This window comes from Salminus brasiliensis, chromosome 14 (genome assembly GCF_030463535.1).
Source record: "Salminus brasiliensis chromosome 14, fSalBra1.hap2, whole genome shotgun sequence".
In the NCBI taxonomy this organism is placed as follows: Eukaryota; Metazoa; Chordata; class Actinopteri; order Characiformes; family Bryconidae; genus Salminus; species Salminus brasiliensis.
In genome coordinates, this window is record NC_132891.1 from 7,533,091 (window position 1) to 7,560,601 (window position 27,511).

At 41.6% G+C, this 27,511-nt stretch overlaps 1 protein-coding gene across 2 annotated transcripts; it reads right to left on the reverse strand.

Annotated features, from left to right (window-relative positions):
- Nucleotides 1-2,212: 2,212 nt before the first annotated feature.
- acvr1ba (activin A receptor type 1Ba) lies at nucleotides 2,213-27,070 on the reverse strand. 2 transcript variants are annotated; one of them, XM_072697043.1, is made up of 9 exons: nucleotides 26,912-27,070; nucleotides 8,341-8,580; nucleotides 6,784-7,047; nucleotides 6,369-6,599; nucleotides 6,040-6,207; nucleotides 5,742-5,898; nucleotides 5,119-5,243; nucleotides 4,877-5,007; nucleotides 2,213-4,451 (listed from the first exon to the last, which is right to left on the reverse strand). In XM_072697043.1, exons 1-9 carry the CDS (start codon nucleotides 27,000-27,002, stop codon nucleotides 4,326-4,328), a joined length of 1,533 nt encoding a protein of 510 aa, XP_072553144.1. In that variant the 5' UTR covers nucleotides 27,003-27,070; the 3' UTR covers nucleotides 2,213-4,325. The 2 variants fall into 2 exon arrangements, with proteins under 2 accessions (XP_072553144.1, XP_072553143.1); XM_072697042.1 differs by having other exon boundaries at nucleotides 6,784-7,050.
- Between the last annotated feature and the right edge of the window lie 441 nt (nucleotides 27,071-27,511).

Sequence of the window (27,511 nt, forward strand, 5' to 3'; positions counted from 1 at the left end):
GGTTTTGGTGATGCTGATTTTAATGTTTACGGTCTGAGAACTTGTTTGCAATGTTTTTTGATATTTTTACACAAGCAACCTGAACCTCTCTGCTCTGCTGAAAATAGCTGCACAGGGTATTATTTACTTCATGAAGGGATTATATGATTAGAAACAAGGGAGCTTGTTTATATCATTGGTATGATGTTGGTAAATCTGCATAAACTCATCTACAACTATTGCAGTTTTAAGGTAATATGGGAGGATGTGGACTTATTTTAACTGGATGGCTTCATTTCGACGCCCTCATGATCTGGACTGCACTGTCAGTACTGTCTTAGCCTGGCTGGTTGAATACGTTTACACAGCAGCTACAAGTGAGCCGAATCTCACCAATATTGTCCGACGTCCGGGTCTTCAGTGGTGGGACAGTGGAGTATCAGACCTCATTAATATTTGGGATGATGTCTTTGAGCAAACTAAATTAGAAGGCGAAAAGAAAGTGGCCACAGGAGGACGCTGCTGCAGCGGCAAAGTGACCGCAGACAAAATAACGCCAGAAACGTGCATAAGTATAACCTAAAAAGATTCATTTATATAAATATGGATAGTAAGATAAGTACTGATAGCTCTATACAACGTATCCATCCATCTATCTATCTATAAATATATATATAGCAATAGAGAGAGAGAGAGAGAAATAGATAGCTATATATGCATACATTATATATATATATGCAAATATATCTCTATATGTACAGCTCTGGAAAAACTTTTTTTTATTTTTTTTTATTAAATGTGCATCTCTACGTGTGGCAGCTGTTTTATTCCAGGCATTTCATCAATCAAAGCTGAGTTACCTGAACTTGCAGACTATGAATGGCATGAAGTCCCAACAGCAATGTGAAAGACTAGTGGAGAGCCGGCCCAGACAGGAGAGCTGTGATTGGCAGTCGAGGTTTTTTCACATTAGTGATTTCTGAACGCTCTTAAAGTTCAGATATTAGTACTGTGTTGGTTAAATTCTTTGCATTATAATTAAATTATATTATATTTATAAATTATAAAAATATATAAATTATATATAATTCAAATCATTTCTTTGCAATATTTGAGCAGTTATTTTTGAACAGTTCTCATTTCTGCAAATAAATGCTCTAAATATCAATATTCTTATTTGGAAGTTAGAGAAAATGTTGTCCATGGTTTATGAAATACAGTGCAAGTGTTAATTTCCCTAAACACACTGCCTATAAATAGTACCAGTTCTAATTCTTTTTCCAGATCTATCTATCTATCTAGACATAGAGAGAGATTATATCTCCACACACACCTATAGATATCTACCTCTACATCTCAAGGGAAAGCCTCTGTGAGGCTGTTGAAGATGAAACCGGAACTTCAGGTGAAGCGGGTCTCTCTTGCTCATGTGTGTTTGTACAGAGGCCTGAACTGGTCAGACGGATCTAGTATTAATGCCGGATATAGGTCACATTAAAATTAGGGCCGCATTACCAGCTGTGAGGCCATAGTGAATTATTTACAAGCTTCAAAATGATGCTGTTGCAAGAACAGAGAGGATGAGTACACTGTTAGTTCTGTAATCTTCTATAAATCAACCAAAACACACTAGCCCTGAAAAGTCAGTCACGTTTATAGTTCAGAAAGTCTTTAGGATGAATCTTGAGAACTCTGTCTTTAGTGTCAGGATTTACAAACCCAAGAAAATCAGTGAATTTGTGTTTAACAGTCGGTTTATGGACCACATTGCTCTTGTGTTGCACTGGTGGAGCTAAAATGTGGAGCCCCTCAGGGGGGCTTAAGAACTGGTCTGAGGATCATAGATTTAACTAAAAGAAATATTACATTATCCTCTGCTCTCCTTAGTCTAGCTCTGCATCAGAAGGTTTTTTCAAATTTAATTCAATTTAGTTCAAGAAATTTTTTTTATATATATATATATATATATATATATATATAATTTTATTTTTTTTCCACCATTTTGTATGGTAGTATACAGTGTGATGCAGCCATTGATTTAATCCACCTGTATGAGAATCTTGAGATCAGCTTATTTCCTTGGTACAAGTCTTTAGACTGAGGTAAACGTAAACGTAAACGTTTCAGTATAAGCAACTAAACTGGGATAATGCATTAATAATGAGGTAATGCAGTGCCAGGGTGATCCAGACCAGGAGCTGAAGAAGCAGGACTAAAGAAACAGCCATGGAGATGAAGATAAGAAAACAAATGTATTATTTATGTACAATTTCAATGAATCCCAAAGAGATCTGCGTTTAACATGGTTTGAAATTCAGATTGTTTGAACAGCAGAAAAGTCATTCCAAACATGGGCAATCCCTGGCCATTTGGTCTAAAAGCCAGTGTAGTAGTTCCAGTAGGTGGCCTAACATTGCTGTACCCCTCCCACAGTCTTCCACATTAGATGTGCACAGTATGTTTCTCAAAAAAGCAAATTCCAAGTTCAGAAAAATAAAAACACAGAGTTATAAATAAAAGTGGAGCTGACTAGTGTAACCTCCTCTACTGCCTTTTTCTTAAGTTAGTCAAGACTGAAATCCCAGTGTTGGACACAGAGCACCTTAGCAAGAAGGACGGTCACATTTTGAGCTTTAAGCAACGTTAAATTAGAACTTAAAGTATAAAGTTGCAGTCATCATCCATGTGTTCAGCTAGACTGTACAGCGCAATTTGCAGGACATCCAATATGCCCACATTCATTTGCTGAATAACCGCTATGGATATTTAAGGGTTCATTAATAATATAAAGAGAATTAATAACAGCTCTGCGCAGCACTGGCTTTTATTTAGTATTCTAGAAATTCCTTTGGGACCAAGAGTCGATTTCGGAATTTGGCTATACAAGTGTGCAGGACACTGGTGCACAGAGTTATTTAGGTCAGGATAAATTCGATGGAGTAGATAATGAGGATAAACTCTTGAAAGCTTTGGAAAGATGCCATTCATGCAATCAAATGTTCAGTAGTACCTTTTAGTTGGCTTGAATTAAAACTACAAAATGTATAATGAAAATAGATCATAGAAAGTCGTAGATTATAAAGGCTACATTATAAATAAGCAAATGGAGAGATGCATTATTTTACAGGAACCATTTACAGGATGCTTACTTATATAGGGTGTGTTTACAAACAGCCGCCATCTGCTACTCTCCCTAGTAGAACCGGACCATTACAACATTAGAACTTATATAGAAACCATAGTGCAGTTCATCATTTAAAAAAACCCCACAAAACAAACAGAAAGGAACCGGTACGGTTCTGGATATACTACAGGCTAATTTTACTCCTGGCTACATGGTTTAAAAAAAAATAAAAATAATAATCGGCATGGCAGAAAGAAATCCAAACGCACAGCACATCTGCTTGCTACATCACTCACCATTATCTCAGACTTTGCCTGGCACGGAGTGTGAGACCACTGGTGTACGCTCACAATTCTCAAACTCTCAACTCAACTCGCAAAAGGGGCTCATCTCACAGTGTCCTCAAAGGTTACAACTTACATCAAAACTGAAACTTAAATAAATATATAGGGAGAACAAAAAAAAAAGAAAAGAAAAACAAAGAATTCCAGTAAAACAATTTTGAGCTTAAAAAAAATCCATCAACTAGTTGTAAAGTGTGTTTAGTCAGTCTTAATAAAAGAAGACATTATGAATGTTAATTAGGATTAAACCATGATAACTCATCTTTCTGTCCAACTACATTCACATTTAACTCCTAAAATTCATTCCCTGCATTCAAAAAAGGGACAGCAGTGAGATCACAACCTACTATATGAGCCGACGGAAATCCTCCCAGAATTCTAATGCGTGTACAACCATGCTTATTTGAATAGTCACAAAAACAGCGTAGTCCATTCTGAGGGGCAAGATAGCCAAGTGGTCAAAATAAAAACCCAACAAACCCCCAAAGGCCCCCCACCCGGCAAAAACTTCAAACCTCAGAATTCATCATTTCCTGCCTTAAACAAAAATGTAGGAAGTCTATGGAGTGTGGGTGGGTTGTAGGTGGGCTCTGGAGGTGGATGCTGACCCCACAGGTGAAGTGAGTGCAGGGGGACACAGCTAGACTGGATGTGGGGTTTCAGGTTAGGAGCCGGTGGGAGGAACGAAGGATGGCTGGAGTGGCCGGTTTTCTCAGTAGTTTTGGCTAAAAAGGTGAGGTAGTCCTCGTCACAACTTTAAAAAACATTAAAACTGTGGCTGAAACTGGCAGGTGGCTTTTAGTCAAGTCTCTTTCCTCTCTCGCTCTCTGTTTGTGCGTCTCTGTAGGGGGGGGGCTCTGCAGCCCCCCGCCAGCGCCTCACATTTTTACATCCTCCTCCACGCTCAGCTGAGAGAGAGTCTTCTTAATGCGCAGGGCCGTGAGCCTGGCCGCGCCGTTAGCGTACCAGCACTCGCGCATGATCTTCCCCATCACCCGCAGCGCCTGAACACAAACACAGACACACCAGTTCAAGCATGTTTTTCCCTTTTCAAATGATTGGCTACACGAACACGGTCACAAATACACTATATTTAAACAAAAGTATTGGGACACCAGCTCATTTCACCATTTCTTCCAAAATAATAAGGTATTTTTTAATCTTAAGTGTTTATCTAGCTGTTATTGGAGTAACTGTCTCTACTGTCCAGGGAAGAAGGCTTTCTGCCAGATTTTGGAAGAGCTGTGAGGAGCATTCCAGAGAACACAGGTTCACTGCTCCACAGCTCAGTGCTAGGTGGTTTCATACCCTTCTAAATCCCAATGCAGTGTCAGCAGCGGATAACATGATAAATGTGTGCATGTGGGTCCTTTCAGAGCACAGGTGCGTTCACACTAATGACAGACATATTTGTGGTGGGTTTGGTTACCTCATAGCTTTGCCACCAGTTGGGCACATTGGGCCGCAGTCTCTGGTCACACACCACCTTTCGCATTTCCTCTATGGAGGGGTCAGAGGGCACCAGGTCGTAGTACGGCAGCTGATACTCCTCATGGATGCCTATGGGAATGAAAAAACGAAACAAAATAGTTGAGACCAGGTTTTATTAAACAACTAGCTCGTCAGTCTCACAGGCTGGTACTCCGTGCTTAATAGAGCGATTTCGCTTACCTCCAGCGTTACATCGTCTCGCGATCTCCCAGTAGACCAGTCCTAAAGCGTAGATATCAGCACATTTAAATGAATCAAAATGCTTCATATTGATAGTTTCATCCAGCACCTCTGGGGCCATGTATCTGCAAAATAAAAGCAAGATAAGAAGTGTTCATTTATGTCAATTTACATGAGCCAAACCAACCCTTTCTCATGACAGTAACTGTTACTTATACTTAGAATAATGACCTGACAGAAATAATTGAGATGTTTTTCCCATTTGTTTTTATACATTTGTTATGTATTTATATATAGTCATTATATTTTTTATTCCTTCTTTTCCCAGTTGATTTATTTTATAGTCATCTTTATTCATTTTTCCTTTTTTTTTAAACATCTTAAAAAAGTATTTTTTAAAAAACTTTTTATTACTTTATAGCAAATGTAGTCTTACTTTTTTGACCATTTTAAACAATTGTCTCTTAACGATTGTCTCTTTTTAACCTTTCATGTCTTTAAAGTTGAGAAAAAAAAAAAAAAAATAATCAGTCTAAGTTGTTACCATGCTGGATTTTTGAGGTCGCCTCAACAACATGTAAACACTATAATAGCAATATATGGGTGCAACAATGGAAAAATACCTTTTGGTTCCCACCCTCTGATTAGGGGCGATGTCAATAGTGTCTGTGACGGACTCGTGCCGCACTGCCAGACCCAGGTCAGCTATAGCACAGGTGCCGTTCTTCTTTACCAGGATGTTTTTAGATTTAAGGTCACGATGTGCAATTCCCGGCTTTCCTGTAAACCATTCCAACAAATATGATAATGAGGACTCTGTGTTTCCAAATAACAGTAATTTCAATAAATAACAGGATTAATTTCAGTGTCACACTAATGACAGTTGTGTAAAAGGGACACAGTTGTTAACACTCTGTTTACCCTGGGTGCCGAGAATTTCCATGTGCAGGTGTGCGAGTCCACTGGCGGCCGACAGCGCCAATTTGATCATGCCTTCGATAGTGACGGAGTAGTGGTTCAGATAGTCAAACAAAGAGCCGTGCTCATGATAGTCTGACACTAACCACAGCTGAGTCCATGTGCCATTGTCTGAGAAGTTAAATAAATAAATGAATAAATAAATAACACACGAGCAATTTATTTTTAGCTGGGGCTAATCTTTCCTGATATGATTTAATCCTTGAAAAATATAAGTGTGTTGACACAGCACAATAATTGATTAAAGCGGCAGGTAGCAAGCCGTAGCTCACCTTTATTGTCTGCAGCAATGAAGCCCAGGATGTTCTCGTGCCGGAGCATGATGGTCTGATAGATTTCCGCCTCACGGAACCAGGAACGCTCTTCTCTGGAGGAGAAAATCTTCACAGCCACATCCCCTCCTCTCCATTTCCCCCTCCACACCTCTCCGAAGCGGCCTTTTCCAATAATCTCCTGCAGCACAATGGTCCTGGCCACCGTCCTCTGTACAAACAGTGGCAGACCTGCAGCAAAAAAAAGGAAAGAAAATAGAATATTTAATATAAAAAACATGATCTGTCAGCATCTGCCCACCGGCATCAATTATAAATGTTCCCTTTAGTTTTTTACTCAAAAGTGGAGGGAAAGGTTAACATCACATCAGTTTGCTCTGGACATGTGTAAAATGACTGAAAGAAAGAGACTGACCGGAGCCAGAGCCAGAGGTGGACAGGTCAAAAATAAGGTCTTGCAGGGTCTTGTCCTTGGCCAGGTACAAGTGGTCGCAGGATGGGTCTTCAACATCCAGCCGCTGCCGGTGGTTGTAAGCCCGCTGGTGGTGCTGGAACAGGAACACCCCCACGATCAGCAGCAGACAGACGAGGAACACTGGGCCTGCGATTACTGCTACCAGCTCCACTGGACCCCAGCTACTGCCTGAGCTTGGCCAGTTTGTATCATCCTGTATAAACCCTGCTTCGGACAAAAAAAAAAAAAAAAAAGCATTAGAACTTTCAACAACAGTTGAATAACATGAAATTATTTCAACTGGAGCAGACCGAATTTCCTCAAATGACACATGGTACATGAGGACACATGGTTTCAGTTTTACATACTCTTAAGAAGGAGTGGCCAGAGTATTTCAACATGAAGATTCAAGTGACCAGTGCAACACAATGTCAGTATTGCTCGAGTTCGGTTTACGGAGTCAGGTTATGTGACTCTGGGAAACCCATGAAAAAGTAAGAAAAAAAGAAATAAAAGCTCAAGGTTGAAGGTTAAAGCCCTGGGTTTACTACATGACTTTTAAAGTGGTGGCAGATTCCATAAAAGACTGGGTCTCCCAACTGAGTTTTGCTGATCTTTATGATGAATGGGAAAACGGCACAAACCGAATACGCCCCAAAACACACATGCCTCGCGTTACCTAGGAGACGCACATGCCAAAATGAAAGAAACGTGAAAGCGCCTGGGGTGGGAGGACAGAGTCAGCATGGTCTGTGCAGACACAGCACAGCCTACTACATCCGAATTTCCGTTCCACCTCAAGTAGTGCTGCAGTGTTGGGCATGTACTAGTGCCAAAATGTAGCTGCTGCATCATTTAAGTCAGAATGTAAAAATAAAACAAAAACTCTTTAAAAAAAATATAATAATAAAATAATAATAATAATATTACATAAATAAAAAAAATGATATGCTCCGACTGATCTGAAGCATAACTGAAAGCAGTTAGAAATGACTTAAATACACCATTACGGATTAATGTGTGGTTGCACCACATGACATTTTCTAGTTTCCATATTTTTTCAAATCTTATTAAAAGTTTTAGATTTAAAATTCCTAAAATGATCATTTACTGTGGGGCAGTGGTGGCTCAGCGGTTAGAACGCCGGGCTATCAATAACATCCAATACGTGCATCTTTACCTTTATTTTATTTTCTGATTGAAAATTGGAAGCTTGAGTATCAGATAATACAAATATGATCGTCCTTCTTTCAAAACTACTAAGCTCTGAAACAAGCTATTTTTATCTAAAAGTAAGCTGTTATACTCTGAAACTCTCTACAGGAAGAAACACAGTCAACAATATCACAGTGTGTGTGTTTTATTTCAGGATAGATTTCCGATATAAAAGATATTCAATATGCCAGCTCCACTGCAAACCAGTGAAAAAGAACAAGCTGCAGGCAACAGGCAATAAAGCATAAACTAAAACATGACAAGCAAACCATCTAAACCAGTAACGTTAACTCATACACTCACCAATGGGAACCTGCAGGTTGACACTGTTGCAGTAGTCGGTGTAGCAGCAGTGCGTGTTGACCACTCCCTCAGTGCTCAGGCAGTAGATGGGTTGTCCAGGTGGGATTAGATTGTCTCGAGAGATACAGATTCGGACATGCTGCTCCTCTCCTTTAATGTAGGAGGTGGAGGCCATACAGGCTCCATCCGTCTCACACTCATATCCAGTCTTTTCACAGTTTGTGCAGTTGCACTTCAGAGCTGCAGAGAGAAAGAAGAATCATAAATGTACAGATGCATTACAGGTACAGACTGCAGCTAAAGACCAAGAAGTATTTGTACTGCATTCTATTAAACTGCCAAGTGTCACTTTAACGACTACAGACAATACTGCACTACTGCCTATAAGGAGTTTGTTTAATCACTATACTGTGCCTGTACGGCATCCATGGTGTATATTTTACAACAAAAGTCATAAAATCACAAACAGTGACTGCAGAAAAACAATTCACAAACATGCACACATCCAAAATTCTGGTCCATAAACAACTCAGTCCTTCATTCGTTCAGTCCTTCATTCATATTCATACCCCTCACAGAACTGTGCTTCTCTGCCATGTCCACCAGTGGGCGAGCAAAGCTAATATTGCAAGCCAAGCCATCAGGTAAGAGTCACTCTTAGTTCAAGTCGAGGCCATGAATGCAGCCACCAGTTTACCACCAGGCTGCATAACATGAAATCGAATCCGCCACTGCAGATAAACCCAAACAGACTGTGAAAAGCTGAAACTGCCCTGGGACAGGCCGGGCCGGATCACTGCGGCAGCACTCTGCTCCAGGCACAGCACCCCAGAGCCCTGCACTACCACCATTACTAGCCTGCACGCTAAATACATTAGGATATACAGCAGACCGACCAAACACAGTTAAAAAACAAATAAATAAATAAATACAATTTTAAAATACTGATCAGGGCTGTTTTCCAAACACAGAATTCTAGGCCATTTTCAAAAATGTGTATGTTGCAAGATAAATGTCTTAGGCCTCTTTTAAAATGTGAAAAAGGCAAAATCATAAAATATGAAAATATGTGAATGGCTTGATGAACTGCAAGATAAAAACTTCTGATAATTAAAAAAAAAAAACATTGTTATATAAATATTATTAATATATTTTATTAGATTATTATATTATATAAATATTGCCAATTCTAGGCCATTTTAGTAAGAAAAACCTGGAATGAATAAATAAATTATTATTAATAATAATAAAAAACTTCAAAATGTACATAAATAAATAACTTAAAACAAACAAACAAAAACAGGTGTACGGTATATTGCAATATACAATTTAGGTCACAAACCTTATTATTTAATTAAAATAAGGTAAAAAAAAACACTAAGCAAAATAATTTGCCAGGTACTTTTATAACGCATACATATCAAATACAAACAATAATATAAAAACAAGGTATGTAAAGAAAGAAACAAATAAATAGATGAGTAAACAAATTAAGAAATTGAAGAAAAGTTGTAACAGTTTCATGTATAAAAGCTGAAGCTTGGTGAACTGCATCTTTATTCCACTTCCTCCAGTGATATGGGCGCATAAATATATACACATATAAATAAATATATAAACATATATAAACAAAAACAACTATTCTAAATAACTAACTAAATCATAGCTAAATTTGAGATTACACCAAATCACCACCTAGAATCACCTTAATCAAATCACTGTAAAGCTCATATCTTTATCCAATATGGAAAAAAGCAACCAGTGAAGTTTAAATATGAGAGAGGAGCAGATTTCTGAGCGAGTGTCAGGCTGAAGCATATTAATCCAGGATAAGCCCCACTAGCCTACTTCAAGACTTTAAAAACATGTTGTGCGCTCATCTAGCTTAAGTAACAAGCTGACAGCGTTCATCTTCAAGGGCATGCATTCAGACATGTTCCAGTGTGCTGGCATGCAGGCCAGGTTTTCAAACTATTTTTGAGCTGTCATTGCTGGCATGTATTTTCCAGCCTCCCCCAGCAAGCAAGAGGCCGGAAAGCGGTTGGGATTGGAGGAGGGGGGTTTGTCTCTGGCACACAGAGGCTGCTCAGGCGGGTGGCTGAGGTCATGGCGGGGGGAGAGTAGGGCTGGCTGTCACGCTTCACTCACACCCTAGCCTTATCAGCCCCGCCGCTCAGCCACCAACAATGGCAGCCCACTTAGGACAAATTGCACGGGCTTTAAAATAACAGGACTTGAAAACTGTGATGCATGACGACAACAAGGCCCTGGGATGAAGAAAAAACAAAAAAAAAAAAAGAGTCAGATTTAACTGCAGGAGCTTAAAGGTTCTTTAATGCCAGACCTTTTTTATGTCCTTAAAGAAATGGCCCATTCTAATCCCTGCTTTTCTTTTCGCTTTCTTTTAGCTCTGCCTTTCCACACTCTCTGGCCTGTGCTGTTTGTACAAGCCTTTTATTAGCAGATCCTGTACTCAGCACACATTAGCGTGTACAGGCAGTTTGTATTCCTACCTTTGGAGGGGGAGATACCTTTGGGTAGTACTGCTGTAGCTTGTATCTGTACCCTACACTCTTATAATAATATAAATACAACAATAAAAGGGGTCACAAAGGGTTCTGTGAGCAATGCCACAAATGCCTCTTTGGGTTCCCTAAAGGGCCATGTTTGCCCCCTCAACTACCTACATAAATAAGAGAACCAGTCAAAGGCTTAATATGAAGGTTCTACACCAGTTGAAGGGTCCTTGCTCCAATCTTTACATTAATGGGAGGTTTATGAAGTTTATTAAGGTTGTAAAAGCTTCTTTACACTTTACCATTTTGTACATTAGATGTTTATCAAACAGGAATGAATTTTGGCTCTTCTACAGTTTTTTTTTTCCCCTTTTTCAAATTAAACACTGTTATTGCAAAGTGAGCATTTCCCCTCATTAGCAGCAGCCAAATGCCCACACAGTGTCAAAAAAACAATCATTCACATTCAGTCCCCATAAAGACCTAAATACAAGACCACCCACATACACACATTCACTCTCTCTCCTCTTCGTTTTGCTTCCTTTGGACTCCACAGAGGTTAGATTCACTAAATTGATCTTAGTCACCGCACTTCCTCTGCCTTTCTCACACACATTGCACAACGCATGATACTAAAGTGCCCTGACCGCACCCTCCCATATTAGTGCACGATAGACACTTTTTTTCTTCCTGTTACTATCATTATTGCCTCAACTCATCTGAGACCTTTGCCAGGGTTGTATTTTCACTGGTTAATGCCAATAAAGCCTAACCTGCAGGGAAAACTGGAAAGGACTGACGGAGAAAACAACAGTGAGATGTGAGAATGTGTGCTTAAGTAAATGCTGAATGGCTGTGTTTCTTAAGACACACACACACACACACACACACAAATGCGCTGCCAGTAACTGCCAGTGGAGCGGATCCAACTTAACTGTTCACATGCACAAGGAATTTCCTGCATATTACACAGAGGTGACCAGGCCCAGATAAAGTGGGGAAAAACAACTCTGTGCCATATCCTCCTAATCACTGCCCTAATAGAGCACACACACACACACACACACACACACACACACACACACACACACACACACACACACACACAAGGGGGCAAATTACTGCAAACTGGGCAGTAAAATAACCAGCAAAGAAGCAACAGTGGCAATCCTAATACAACTGAAACGCCTTTTAACTCTTTTCCATAGACGGGATGGGAAGCATTTCATTATGATGTCCCTGAAATCACACAGAAATCATTTCACTACAAAAAGGCCAATGAATTAATTGGATTTTCCCCAAAACTCACTTCTTTATAGCAACATTATAAATCATTTTTACCTTCAAATAATAAATGCTTCATTGCTACATTGACTCATAAATAGGAGAAGCATGACATCTGTATCATTGCTATTCCGGGCTCTGCGTGCTGACTACTGCGACTCTGATGAGGAGTGAGAACTGTCATCAATACACTGTCATGTGTCATCTTTGTGTAAACTCCTGTAATATTGCTCTACTCTACCACAAGAGTCTACATGATTCTTTCAGTGAAGGGTCTGTATCTCTTAGGTTGTCCAGAAATGCATGTGTAAACCATATCCTCTAGAGGGCGCACAAAGTGTGAATTACACTTCCCTACTGTAGGGGGAGCCCAGGAGGAAAAAAATGCCAATTTTTACATAATGCTGCTTTAAGACCCTACACACGCACCCGCACCCACACCCACACCTCCACCCACACCTCCACCCACACCCACCCGGTTTACTGTTTAGATAATAAATACAGTATGTAAACCTGCACTGTCAGGTTTACATAACAGCTAATTTGCAATTCATTGTTTTTGTGAGGTCACATTTGTATCTACCATTTAATCTTCAGACGTTTTGGAGTCTGTCTAGATTTTTTTGTGTGACTCGTTTTTACTGTGCCTCTGTAATTCAGGGGAAGTTGAAAATTGGTCAGGTAAAACAAATTCTAAATCTTATAAGTGGAGATGGATAAAACTATACAGGATTATTAAAAACTGAGAAAATATTTTCTAATATAATCATTAGGCAATACACACCACGTCATTTACAGTGATATGATCCCAGCACTTCTCCTTTCTATTAAACAGACTTTCTTACACACTCTGCATGTACATACACAAACTCAATAACTCAACAGGCAGCTGAAGCTGATGACAGACACCCCATTATGAAGATGCTAAACACACCCTTCAGCTCAAGCATGTTGCCGTGTGGTGAACGCACTGGTGGAGGCTGTTCCCGGAGGTTAACCATGGTAAATGATGGTGTGCTCTGCTGTGCTGTGTGTATGTGGCCTGTGGGACACCAGCTGTGTGAGCTGTGGTCGACTCTACTTGTTGTGTTCCTCAAAAACACCATCACATACAATGGAGCTGTATCTCTCTGCCATAACTGCAGCCATTCAAAACACAGCCTTAAACAAGAAACAGATAATAGCATTTCCGTAAGCTATGTTGTAAACAGGGCCGCAGAGGGCATTACAACACTGCAGTTTCCTGCCCACCGCACATTGCTCAGCGATGTCATTCATCATTTGACGACATTAAATAACAGGCAGAGCCGATTACTGAAACAGCAAGCTACTGAAATACTGTAAGAACTCCGGGGCTCAGATTGCTTGGTCTAAACCTTCCTAAACAAACAGCGGCCAAAAAACACAAAAGCAAAAGGTCAATCTTCTTTACCTTCTTTACCTGACCCCGCTCTGTAACTTTATGTGGTCTGACACTTCCTGTCCAAATTGCTGTGGTTCCTACACGTTTCCACTTTTGGAAGATCTAAGAGGGAAGAAATTTCAATAACTGCAGCGGCGCCTCCCATCACAGTTCCTAACACCTAATTTTAGTGACTCAGAGGTGTGTCCCAATACTTTTGCCCATATAGTGTATCTAGCTGTCAGTACAGAATCTCCGCTACAAATGAACAACTTTACAGCAGAACTTCTAATGTGAGTCGATGTAAAATGTCATTTTGGAGCATTTCTATTAGTCCATTCATCATGAGATTTTGACCCAGCAGATATTAAATTCACATTATGTCAAAAAGTGTTTTTACAAGACTGCAATGATTTATGTTAAACTCTAACTAATGAGCAAACATATTAGTCCAGGCTAACACGCTATCCACAAGCTAACATGCAAGTCATGATACACTGCAATACACTCTTCTAATGAACGCTTTCAGCTCCCTTAAGTTGCCCCCACTGCTGACATAGATGTGCAAACACACACACACACACACACACACACACACACCTTATTTAGTCCCTCTAGAGAAGTACTGGCAATAGAATAGGACTCTTTGTTGGCACTAATGGCAGCTGTGGGCTATAGGGGTGTAAAGCCCTCCAGCACTGACCTATGGAGCAGTGGAACGGAGTTCTCTGGGATTTTGGGATTGGGATTGAATAGAGTTTTGGAGGAAATGGGCTGGTGCTAAAACATTTTGGCCACATTGAGGTTGCTGTCGCAGAAGGCAATCTAATCTTCACAGCAATGCTCCAAGATCTAGCAGAAAGCCTTCTTCCCTGGACAGTAGAGACAGTTACTCCAACAGAAGCAGAATTAACTCCTTTTTAAAATCCCCTTGATTTTGGAAGAAACAATGTATGGCGCAGGTGTCCCAAAACTTTTGTCCATGTTGTGTTGTGTACTTAATAAAAAAAAAAAAAAACGATTTCACTGTCTAAGGGCAGCGTGAAACTTGTATAGCAAACACAACAACTTTTCAACTCGGAGGTGGGAAGGTGTGTGCTCATCTCAGACACACACACACACACACACACACACACACACACACACACACACACACACACACACAGCAGTGTCGTGAGGTCAAGCTCACTTGTTACACCGCTGTTACACTCTGCCCGTCCACCCACCTCTCCCTGAACCTGAATGCCCTTCTCAGGAAGTACTGCCTATAGAATAGGACACTCTGGAGCAGATAAACATGAACCTATTGGTATAAAGCCCTCCAGCATTGAGTTGTGAAGCAGTGGAACCGTGTTCTCCGGAATGATTGTGCTCCATCCAAAACTTTAAGGACAAGTTGGGGGTGGGGGATCTTTCAACATCTGTAGGGGAGTTACCCCAACAAATGTAGCATAAACGCTTTTTAATACCCTCAATTTTAATAAATGAGCAGGTGTCTCAAAACTTTTGTCCATACAGTGTACATCTTAAGGTCTTTTGTAATGTTGAACCATTAAATGAACTGAAACATTAAACAAAATTATATTAGCATTAGCATAGTAGCATTTTTTGCTGTATTTAATTAAATTCTGAATTTTAAACTCTGATTCACTCACTCTGAGTATCGCGTTAAACATTCAATTGCCTTGACAAAATCGTTCATGTTTCGCAACGAAGCTCCTAAACCCACCATTCTGAAAGAAGTGAGTGTTGAACCAGGGTTAATTTCTCAAAGGGTTGAGCGTAATCTGTAAATGCACAATAGCAGTTTGTATGAAGTTGTCCGACTGAAAGTACCTGATGTGGTATCTGAGTGTGCATGGCTCCAAACGCAGCATGAAGGAGCGTGCATGGTCTGGGCTAAGTGAACTCTGCTCTCGTATGCACATAATTGGTGGCCTTACACTGGCCCTTTGTGTGGAGATTAGGCAGACATGAGGAGGGATTGGGCTGGCTGTGTCTGAACAAAGAGCACGGCCAGGGTGTGTGGGGGTGTAGTGGGGACTGTTTGGAGGGACTGGACGCCCTCATCCCCCACCCCCGTCAACCCTGGCCATTTTGGAGCCGAGTTGGGGGAGGCAGGAGCCGATATGGAACAGGACTGGGGGCAGGGTGGGCTACTGCACCCCCAGCTGTGAGTGGGTTTTTTGGCCGAGGGACCAGCTGTGACAGTCGTTAAAGCCCAGTCTAGACTTCGACTTAACTCGTACGAAAGGGGGAATTCAGTAAAGGCCGGGCCCAAAAACTCACTGGCAGTGTGAAGTTCCTATCATTCCAGTCTTGTTGAGACAGGAAGTGGCAGCCGTGTAAGGAAAGGGGGGGAATAAAACTACATTGCCGTTAAGAGCGAGTCGGGCTGATCCGGAGCAGGCTCATCAGAGTGGGGTTTAGCGTGATGATGAAACCGCAAGTGGATCTGGCATAAACAGCTGCATATTACTGGTATGGTGACTAAAGGCAGCACGGGCCAAATATTTCCCAACCTCCTCAGAGCTCCTTCAACAAGCCAGTAGCAAAATAGGGGTGCTAACAAGGACCAAGACCTTCTTAAAGGAATACGCCAGTGTTTTTTAACCTAACCTCTATCTGTAGGATATGGCAGATTAGCACAAACAACAACTTCTGACACGCGAGTTAAAAGAGGCTAATGGGCAGTTGCCTCAACCATAGGGGAATTCAATGGACAAATATCCATCTAACCAACAGCTTTTTCATCCTTTTTTTACGGTCCTGCCCACATATCCCAGCAGTTTTGAAAATGGTCCCCATTCACAAGAGAACAGACTGAAAATGGAGGTTTTTGAAAATGCTATCCAGGCTGGAGATTTTGGGGAACTTTGGCTTCGTTCACATTACAGGCCTTATAAAAACAATTCTTAAATTAAAATGTTTTTGCTCAGATCAGATTTGACCATCCTGTTAGTTTACATTCAATAATGTAAGCAACATGCAGCTGTCTGCAATGTGAACAAAGCCCTCCCTGAAAGACACTAATGCAAATAATATGTTTTTGCAAGTCACCTCTGTTGTTTTGCCGCACTGTTGGCTAATGACAGCACTGAACACATTGAAAAAAGACACATGAAATCCGACCTGGCCATGTCTCATGCCCACAACTCAGATATGTATCCAATATATGACCACATATTAAAGTCAATCAAATGTGATCGACCACACAGTCATCAAAGAAGCAAGAAAATAAACAACTTTGCTTTAGGTTTTGGGTAATGTGAACGAACGTGGCCTTAGTTTTCAGTGTTCTTACATGGATGAGAATAACTCTGCCGTTACCGGGTTTCCTTTTTTCATGTGACCAAAACATCCTGCGCTCAAATTTATAAATAACGCATTCTTCTCTGCAGTTTTAACTAGTTGTTAAGTAATAAGATTGACCCAACAGACCCTGTTGGTCCATCATAGAACCACCAGGTTCGGTTTTCATAGGCCTTAAAACAGAACCTGGTGGAACTTCACAAGATAAGCTAAATAGAACATCGGCTATAAATTCTAATGCAGACCCTATTGTGAATTTTTGAGTTAAACAAAAAACCTAGGGTTGAATAGGTTAAGGATGACTGCTGTTTGAGGCACACTGTATTTAGGTCTGTTTTGGCCATTACACAACATCTTACGGAATTTGGCGATGTTGTTGCATTCCTGTCAACGAAGGGAATCTCAGAAACGCTGCTAGAGATGGAAAAAAAAGTTGGCCACAGTATAGAAAAACAAAGAAACCAAAGCAACCAAAAACATAATTTATGATCTAAAAACATGAGGGGCGAGGGAAATGGTTTTGATGTCAGCTTCCTATACAGAGGAGCTAGTGAGAAAACGCTGCTAACCAGTACAGATGCTAGTCTTCCATGGGAGATCTTTTTTCCCCTCAGTGGATGACGTGCCAATGTTCGTTGGTTTATCCTAAAAATATACTCACTGAACCTGGCTAACATCAGCTAGAGTCGTAAACATCTACTCTAGCTATCTTTATTAGAGGTGTTGAGCACCTAGTGACACCACTCAATAACTGTGCTTAACAAGCAGCAGACTGTTAGGATCGGGATTGAAAAGAACGAGAGCGACGTTAGCTAGACGCTCCCTCCTGATTTTTTTTTAGGGTTGAAAAAACACTGGAGTGTTCCTTCAAGTAAAAGTCTGGTGTGCAAACAAAGCTCCTGCAAAAGCGGTTTAGGGCTAAAACGTGCGCTCGGTCTCTCCAAGTGGTCTTGCTTGCTTTTCCTTGTGGACGTTATCACGCTCCATCTCCTCAGTATAATTAAGGTCCATCATCCTCCTCTGTGTCGTAGAGAGCAGGATGCCAGGGGCCGGAGGGAGCAAGCGGACTGTGAGAGTGCCGTTACCCAAGATGCAAAGGGGCTGAAACGAGATCCATAGAGCCCCCAGACAGGGAGCTGATTAAGACATGCCGACGCCACCAGACGGAGCGAGCATGCACACACACACACACACAACTCCTACACACAAACATACACAAACACACACTCTCCCAGACGCACACTCCCTATTTCTCACACACACACACACACACACACACACACACACACACACACACACACACACACACACACACACAATCAATGCGGGGGAAGGAGGGGCATCTTTTCTGCTCTCTCATGGTCAAATTACTTGTCTGGTCCAAAAGCAGAAATCTCTTTCTCCCTTCAGAAACATGAGTCGTTGTCCATCTAATACCTTTCTGCCCAGTCCTTCGGAGGGCCATGGCCTTAAACCCCCTTAACCCAATACAGTTAGATTTACATACCACCTCCAAATATAGATACACAGCTAATGTAACACAGGGCAGAACTACTGTGCCACAGGATTAACAGGCCTCTGAACAGACCGGGAAATATAATGATACCATATTTCTGTTGTGATTATTATTTCACAATAATCCCAATATCCTCCGAAAATGTTCATCACCAGTATAAACAAAAGCAAAAGTAACTATATAAACTGCACAGTAACAACAGCAAACATGAATCACATACACTATATGGACAAAAGTATTGGGACACTTGCTTGTTGATTGTTTCTTCTGAAATCAAGGGTATAAAATAAGAGTATATCCTTCTCTACTGTCTCTACCGTATAGGGAAGGCTTTCCACTTGATTTTGGAGCATTACTGTAAGGATTTGATTGCATTCAGGGACAAGAGCATTAGGGAGGTCAGGATGTTGGATTGATCACCACTCCACCTCGTCCCCAAATCACCAAAAAGTACTGGATCACCCTCCAATTTCAGAGAACACAGTTTTGCTGCTCCTCAGCTCAATGCTGGGGGCTTTATACCTTTTCAGCCCACACCTGGCATTAGGAAGCATGGTGCCAATAGGTTCATGTTTATCTGCTCCAGAGCGTCCTATTCTATTGGCAGTACTTCCCTACACGGACTAGACAAACTGTGTAACCTAAAATTTTTGAATGTATTCATTAGAAAGAGGGGGGGGGGTGTCCACAAACATTTGGACATACTGAGTATTTACAATTCAGCAGTATAGAAACAGAAAGTAGAAGGTCCCAAATCATCTCACTTCACTTAAAACTGTGATGGAAAGGTTTGTCACCGATTGAAAGGCTCGTCACGCTCTCCAATCAGGAATTGTTCCTCGTGCTCAAGGAACCCTTTGTAGCATCTTTCTTTCTTTCTGCATTTCCTACTGCAGCTGCCTCAGTAACTACTGTACTGCTAAGGTTAACAAATTACTGTGGCAAACATTTAGCACATCAGCAGAAGCTACATTTTAAATTCGAGTCCCATGTGGATCCGCGCTCTGCTGGCCTCTGTGTTTTCAGGCAAACAGCGTAATTTGACAGGGTTTGGCAGGGCTGCTGCCCCCCCGCTCGAGAGTGCATGAGAGATGCTTATAATATTAGGACGTACTAAGACAAAACAGTCAGGCTATTATGTCATTAGGGCAAATTAATGATAAAAGGGCCCTGTAAATAAACAAGCCACAACATGGAGACTTTCCAAACAAGAGGAGTGAGTCAGGTCAAGCAAAGGCTAGCCTGTCTGAAAGTGCAATTAGGCGCTCTGCCTGATGGCCACTCAGGTCATTAGCAAGGTCATTAGAGATGGAAGGACAGATCGGAGACCGCTGTGACCGTGAACTCAACCCCCCTCCCCCAACAGCGTAACAGACAGGCACACACTAATGCTGAGTGATATATCATCTATACTGGTATTGGTGTCAAACAAGCTCTGGTAGTACTGATGGATAAAGGAAGCAGTTTGGATTTAGCTCAAACTCCTGGTATTTTTGGCCGAAACTGGCAGTTAAACGCAGCACCATAAATCATGTGTTAATGGTCACAGCAATATTAGCCCTTGGAACACTGATACTGTTAAGACTGCACTGATCGAGAAATTGTGGGCCAATTGTAGGCCAGAAACCATCAGGGCAAGACTAAACTGTACACCTAGAACTAAGACTAGGGCTTCTTAATTTCTGTATGTGCTTTGGACAGATGAATCTGGAGTCACGCCCTTGAAAAACTTTTGAAGGCTTTTTCAGATGGGAGACTCCATACTTTGACATAACCTACTGAAAGAGCTATGCTATATGGACAAACGTATTGGGACACCTGCTAATTCATTCTTTCTTCTGAAATCAAAAGGTATAAAAATACCTTTATAAATATAAATAGGATTGCAGTGGTCAGGATGTTGGATTGATCACCAAACCCAACCCAAAAGCATGGTGCCAATTGGTTTCATATTTGCTGAATCATTTATTAGAAGGGGTGTCCACAAACATTTGGACATATAGTGTACCCGTGAGTCCTGTGAGGACATTTTAGCATTGTTTAGAGGGTTCTTGGGTTCTGCCCTTGGGCAGAACTTACTAGGTCGGCCTGGCGCGGTCATGTTGGCAGTCATTTTAAATGTTCTCAAAGTAAATTTAGCGGACAGTGGACACCTGGTTTTTAATTGCTATGAGATTTTTTTTTTAATCCCTCCCGAAACTCATCTTCATCTACAGCCTACTTTCTGAAGGCCTCAGAAAGCGCTTTGGATCTGGCCATGGTGATCTTCACCATTCACTTTAACAATCAAGAGCAAACCAAGTTAAAAGTCTGAGGTTTAATGAAGACAGGCTTCTCCAGAATCCTCTCTAATCATGTTCTAATCACCTGCAGCTGATTCTGATTTTATATGTGAAGTAGAGATGAATGTGGGGGTGTTAGATTTTTTTTATTACAAGAAAACTGCATTTCTAATAATTACATTTTACAAATGATTTTAAAGGACATGTCTTCAGCTGGACGTGTTTAACAGTGTGCTCTACCAGCCCCTATAACGTCACACGGTGCTTAAACTCTGGCGATGACCACTTGCAATGGAATTTTAAAGATTCTGTGGCCATCCTTCCACAGCAGTTACCACAGTCCATGAACAATCAACGTGTTTTCCATCAGTTTAGACCCAAACTAAATATTAGCAGGTTGTCTTGGTTGCCAACAACGATCGTTTACAATCAATACATCCGTCTAGCACCGAGTAGCAGCACTGAGAAATCATGAGGACATTAATACCATCTGATACCCTGATACATGGGAAACACTAGGATACTGAACCCTTATTAATATCAGCCAGAACGAACCTCAACATCTTCCTGTGTTCTTAGTTCCTGAACAAGCACAGGCATGCAGAATATACTGCAGCTTAATGCGCTCCCACATTTCATTCCCCAAACTGCACTTTCACATTACAGCTGCGGAGCTTTGGTGCTGAAGCTCAGTCACTTGTCTTTACCTTGATGCCTTAATTACGCTATAAATTCAAGGCTCGTGTGGCAGCCTTCTGATGTACTTCACAGCCCACGGCCATCTCATAAAACACACAGTTTAACATCCCAATCAGGAATACTGCAGTGATCACAGTGCCAGTCTAACAGTCAGACGCTCACGACAGACATTCACAAACGTTTTCCCCCTTCCAGGCGCTCTTGTTTCTAGAGGAAGCGAGAACTATAGAGATGGCACAGATAGCATTCCAGAGATCAGCTGATATCAGCAGAAAATGTGGGATCAGATATCGCAGGGAAAAAAGAATGAATCTGATCTGACTCTGTAACAAACCTAGCGATAAATAGCCACACACTCTCACTGCAGTGTGATATTAGCTGTGTGTTTCTTCCTGTAGGGCATGGGAGGGAGGGAGGGAGGGAGGGAGTGAGTGAGTGAGTGAGTGAGTGTACTAGTGGACACAACACTTTTAGATATTAAAAGAATTAAAATGGTTTTAAAATTTAAGGTGGAATCGGGTCAATATAAGCCGTACACAGGATCAGGAAAAAAAAAAAAAAAAGAGAGACACATGGTAAGGGGGAAAGAGAGACAGAAAAAGACAGAAAGACAAAAAGAAATTGAGAGAGAGAGAGAGAGAAAGAGAGAGAGACACACACACACACACAGGATGAGAGACAGGGAGAGACAGGGAGAGAGAGAGAGAGAGAGAGAGAGAGAGAGAGAGAGAGAGAGAGAGAGAGACATAAAGGATGAGATACAGGGAGAGAGACACAAAGGATGAGAGACAGGGAGAGAGAGGGAGAGAGAGATAGAGAGACAGAAAGGATAAGAGACACAGAGAGAGAGAGAGAGAGAGAGAGAGAGAGAGAGAGAGAGAGAGAGACACAGAAAGGGAGAGAGACACAAAGACAAAGAAATTGAGTGAGAGTGAGAGAAAGACAAAAGCAAAAAGAGCAAGACAGAGAGAGAGAGACACACACACAAGTGGAAAGGGAGCGAGACAAAGAGAGAGAAAGAAATGAAGAGTGAGCGAGCAAAGGAGAGAGAGAGAGACACAAAAACAAAGAGAGACACACAGAATGAGCAAGAGACAGCGAGAGACAGCGAGAGACAGCAAGAGCGAGCGAGAGAGAGAGAGACGCTCCCTGCCTCGAGGCTGTTTGTCTTTGCCTGGCTCGCTGTTCTTGTCTCACATTGGTGCCGTTTTCTCACACACTGCCGTGAGAAGCGTCACACGGCCATGTCAAGCCTCCAGCCCTCATGACAGGCCGGTTTCGGGCCCATCAGCCTGATTATGCTGTAATCGCGTCAGCGCGGCCGCTGAGAAAAAGAGAAAGGCATTCCAGGCCAGTCCAGCTCCGTGCACGCGGCCTGCGCGCTCGCTCAGTAGCCTCAGCTTCTTCAGTTACAGCAGGGGGACGCTGTCGCTCCAGGCACATTCACCCCTCAGCCAGGACAAAAAACACAGCAGCTGTGCAAACCCCTTCACTGTGGCATCCAGAGCTGAGCGTTACTGATACAAGTCTACAGCACAGTCTTCTCTCAAATTGATTGTCCCATTTCATTTTGTGTGACCCGGACATTGATGTCTTTTTGAATTCTTGTTGCATTTGATCAGTACAGTTTCGCATAATTTAGTATCGACACCATGGCCACGCTCCTCAAAATGCCTTATTACTGTTGGCTCTAAAGGCCTAAAGTGGTCGTCAGTTGTAGCAAATACAGCTACACTGCGGTCATCGGTGATGTAGCCACTGAGACCAAGTACTTTTCAAATGTAAACAGTAAGGGAAGTTATATTAAGTAGTTATAATGAACACTATTTTACACAATAACACTACATATGATTTATGTATTTTCAGATGAAACTACAGATCTTGATCTTTATGGTTGTCATGTCTTCTTCCTTAACAGCAATGTGTTTCATTTCTCCGAACAAGATGAAACGCTCCTCCTTCAACTTCATCCAAAACTATGAAATTTCGAGACTGTTGGACAAGGCTGATTTATCTTTATCAGATCACGCAAAAAATTAAGTTCCTGGCCCACCCCCACCCCCCATTTCATATTTGAAATTTATTAAGCATAAAATCGAAAGTAGTTTTTCAGCATCAGATTCAAAAACGAAAAGAATAAATTGCTTTCATTTTTTGTTTCACCCCCCATTTAATTTTTTTGCATCATATTCAAAAAGGAAAAAAAGCACCTCACAAAACACTTAACTGAATATCCCAGTTTCACAGCACAATATATTGCCCAGCACTACGGACAGTGTTTATGCCCCAATATAGAGGTGCTCATTCACCAACTCCCTTACATGGTTACAGGTGGGCCTGTGGCCTCTGCCTTTTCCTTTACAGCTTGTACACTATATGTCCAAATGTTTGTGGACACCGCTTCTAATGAATGCATTCAGCTACTTTAAGTTTCACCCATTGCTGATACAGATGTGCAAATACACACACACACACACACACACACACCTGTCTAGTGCCTGTATAGAAGTACTGCCAAAAGAATAATACTTTCTAGGGCAGATAAACATGAGCCTACTGGAATCAGAATGGGGACTAGAGATATATGAATTTTTGAGCTTTTGAAGGAGTTGGAAATATGGTGGTGACCATCCAACACCCTGACCTCACTAATGAAACCAAATTCTCACAGCAATGCTCCAAACTCTAGCAGAAAGCCTTCTTCCCTCCAACAAAAGCAAGATAAACTCTTTAATGCCCCTGATTTTGGAAGAAACAATAAATGTCCTAAAACTTTTGTCCATATAGTCTATCAGAGCATGTGACATACTGTTAAGCATGATGGCTTTGTGTCAAGTGAGGAATTAGAATTTCTTGGAAATCAGATGAATCATCCATTAAAAAAACAATAAGAAAAAGAGAACAATTCTTAACAAAAGCTGAGAGTGACAGGAACTGACTTAGCAACCGGGGAACGAGAACAGAAAGGGCAAAATAAATAAATAAATAAATAAATAAATAATAATAATGGCTTAAAAACTCAGCTCCTCAACCACTCTGGCTGTGAGCATTCAGAAATCCTCAATCAAACGTGATCTTCAGGGAGAACGCATCCCTGATCTTCCAAGAGCAACAAAGCACGAGATCAGGCCATGCTGCCCTACCATACGTCAGCCATGTTTATGTATGCAGTGAATGTAATCAACATTAGCTGGGCTATACAAAAGGGAGGCAGACTCCTTTGACAGGCCGCTGAATGGGACTCATTGCCTACATTTCCATCACAAAAGGCCAGACTTCAACTCTGACTTCTGTCTGGGTTCGCAGAGTGAACACTCTGCAACCGCCTCCCTCTGCGAGTGCATAGACTCGCTGTTTTAAGTGCTACAAAACTCAGCCTGTTTACAGACATAAGCAGCAGTGTTTTCCTCCTCAGCAAGCAAAACACTGAGCGTGCTGCTGCAATACGCTCAGAAGAACTGATGCACATCACAGAAAAACCAGGAACATTTGTGTCCTCGTGAATTTTAGTGGGAAAGAACGTCCAAGGTTAAGCTACAAGGGCAGCTTTCTATTCACTGGAGGCCAAAATATGCAGCGCCATACTGGACCCACTACCATGAAGCCACGGGCATGAATGTTTTATACCCCTTCAGGACAGGGATAGGAATATGATGATGCACATGTTAGCATGAGGGCAACTTAAGCCTGGAGCCATTAACACGCTCCTGTGTGCTGTTGCTTGTATTGTAAACACACACGCAGACAGTAGGGCTGAGCATGTAGGCTATGTTGAACTGATGAGAACATGCCATTCTGCAGAGGCCTCTCAAACGCCATTGAACTCTGTGGCCTTATTTTATACATAGTACATTTTTATCATGGATGAGGACTAAACTAGTTTCTAAGCTCCTGGGTGGGGCATTAAGACTTGCTGCTTCATATAGCTGAGCAAGGTATAAGCAGTAAAAGCATGGTGTGTGTGTTGCTACTTCGATTAAAGGGCCCACAGTACTGAAACAGAAGGGCTCACCATAGCTTAGATCACTCACTAGCCCGTTTTGAAGGAAATATATTTTTGCGAGGTCATAAAAACCCAACACTTCCATACACCTACCTACCCAGCCTAGGGAGGTTTAGCCCCGCCCACTCACACTGAAGTTATAAGGAGCATGAAATACAGGGCAACCAATCAGAACAGAGGTTGTTTACATGGTTCAGCCAATGAGAAAATACCTATAAATATAAATATATAAAAATAAATAAATAAATAAATAATATATATATATATATATACACACACATACATACATATATATATATATATATAAACCTTTGCTAAAAATGTGATGGGATGATACCAACCACTATTACAAAATGTCCAATTAAAAAAATTAAATTAAAATTAAATAGCCACCCATTTTCACACATTCACAGCACAGAGGTACATGCAGGGTGTGGCAAAATCCCCACACATTTTTGGTCCATCACAATTTTAGTGTCATCAATAAACATAAAATTTTTTTAGAAAATACAACAGTTCTAGATTCACAATTAGATCAATTTCCCCACAATGCACATTTTAAATGAAACCATTATTATTTATTCATTTATTTACATCTCAGTGCTGTTACTGAAATATGGGACACCCCTAGTAGCTATATTGTGAAACAGTGGTGACCAACCCACATGGAGATCAACCTTCCTCCAGGTCTCCCCTCCAACCCAGACCCAACAAACCTCATTCAGCTGATCAAGCCAATAATAATAATAATAATAATAATAATAATAATAATAATTAGGATCGATCAGGATTGTGAATGTAGCTAGACCTCCAGGAGCATGGCTGGGGACCACTGGAGTAGAAGGAACATAAATACAGCTGAGATGAACAGACTGTCTGTTCACTGTAGAACCCAAACCACAAAAACACACATGCACCTTATATTTAGTCTAATAGTCTAATAGCTAAAGTGGGTTCACTCTGTGGTCTGGACAAGGTGGCCATCACAGATATGCATTAGACCTTCTACCATGGACTGTTCTAGATAAGCACAGGCATGGAGAGGGTTCTGCAGCTGAATGACATAAGGAAAAACAGCCTTCTAGGATGTCCAGTATTTACTCCGGGTTTTGTTATGAAGTGCTGTGGCCACAGTGACCACAGAAACCAAAAGCGAGCCTGGCACATTCCCACCATACACACATCTAACCGGAAACGTTGGTCGAAAAAAATTAGGGCAAATGAAAACGACGTAAAACGAAGGCATTAAAGTTTCAAAATACCCTAACGTTAGCAAGCAGGCTTAGCGCCGTGACGGCCAGCCTCGCACAGTAGCCTCGCCGCCTTCCAGCGTTCACACTATTCAATAAATAAACAGCGAGTCGGCTCCTCGCCTAATTCCTCCGTTCCACCTTAAACGGCGCGCAGCCTCGCTCTGGCCAGACGGGCGCCTGAATGCAACAGCCGAAGCGGTTTTAAGGTGGACCGGAAAATTCGACACAGAAGCCGCTCCGACCGCGTAAATACACACGGAGAGAGAGCGTGTGTGGATGAGCGGCGGCCAAACGTGCTACTCACCATCGCCCAGTGCGATTAATCCTGCCAGGACAAGCAACGTTGAGACGCTTCGTGCCAAAGACATGACTGCGAGATTCCCATTGCTTCGCATTAATGCATTTGTGGTGAGATGTTGACAAGCGAGCACAACTGAACGGGAGCACACGCCATAGTCCGACAGCCAGTTAAAGGGGTGTGTGTATGAGTGTGCGGTGTTAAAGGGGAAGGGCTCCACGCCTCGGCTCCTTTGTTGTGGCCACATCTCACTAAGCACTCACTAGCGAGGGGGTATTAAAGTGGGATTAGTGAGCCCTCCCTTTACATTACACCGAGGGTAAGTAGAGACTAGTCACACACACACACACACACACACACACACACACACACACACACACACACACACACACACACACACACACACACACACACTCTCAGTTCCATGCACTTAAGCACAGTGTTTATTGTACTTTCCGAGATTTGAAAAAAATAAGCTTTTAATTTCCAAGTATCCTCAATTGATTCATCTTAAATCTTCACATTTAAAGAGTTAATCATTTTGGGTTTTGGATGCCTTGCCTGCACGGCCCTCTTCTCTAGATAGGGTTAAGGTCAGGCCTCTGC

Bases quoted from the DNA above. Each gene is read 5' to 3' on its own strand.
- acvr1ba (XM_072697042.1), bottom strand. From the start codon at position 27,002: ATGCGAAGCAATGGGAATCTCGCAGTCATGTCTTTGGCACGAAGCGTC. The intron at 8,581-26,911 runs GTGAGTAGCACG...TTCTCTCTGCAG, and splicing joins ATTAATCGCACTGGGCGATG to CTCTGAAGTGCAACTGCACA. The intron at 5,008-5,118 runs GTAAGCGAAATC...TCATTCCCATAG, and splicing joins GAGACGATGTAACGCTGGAG to GCATCCATGAGGAGTATCAG.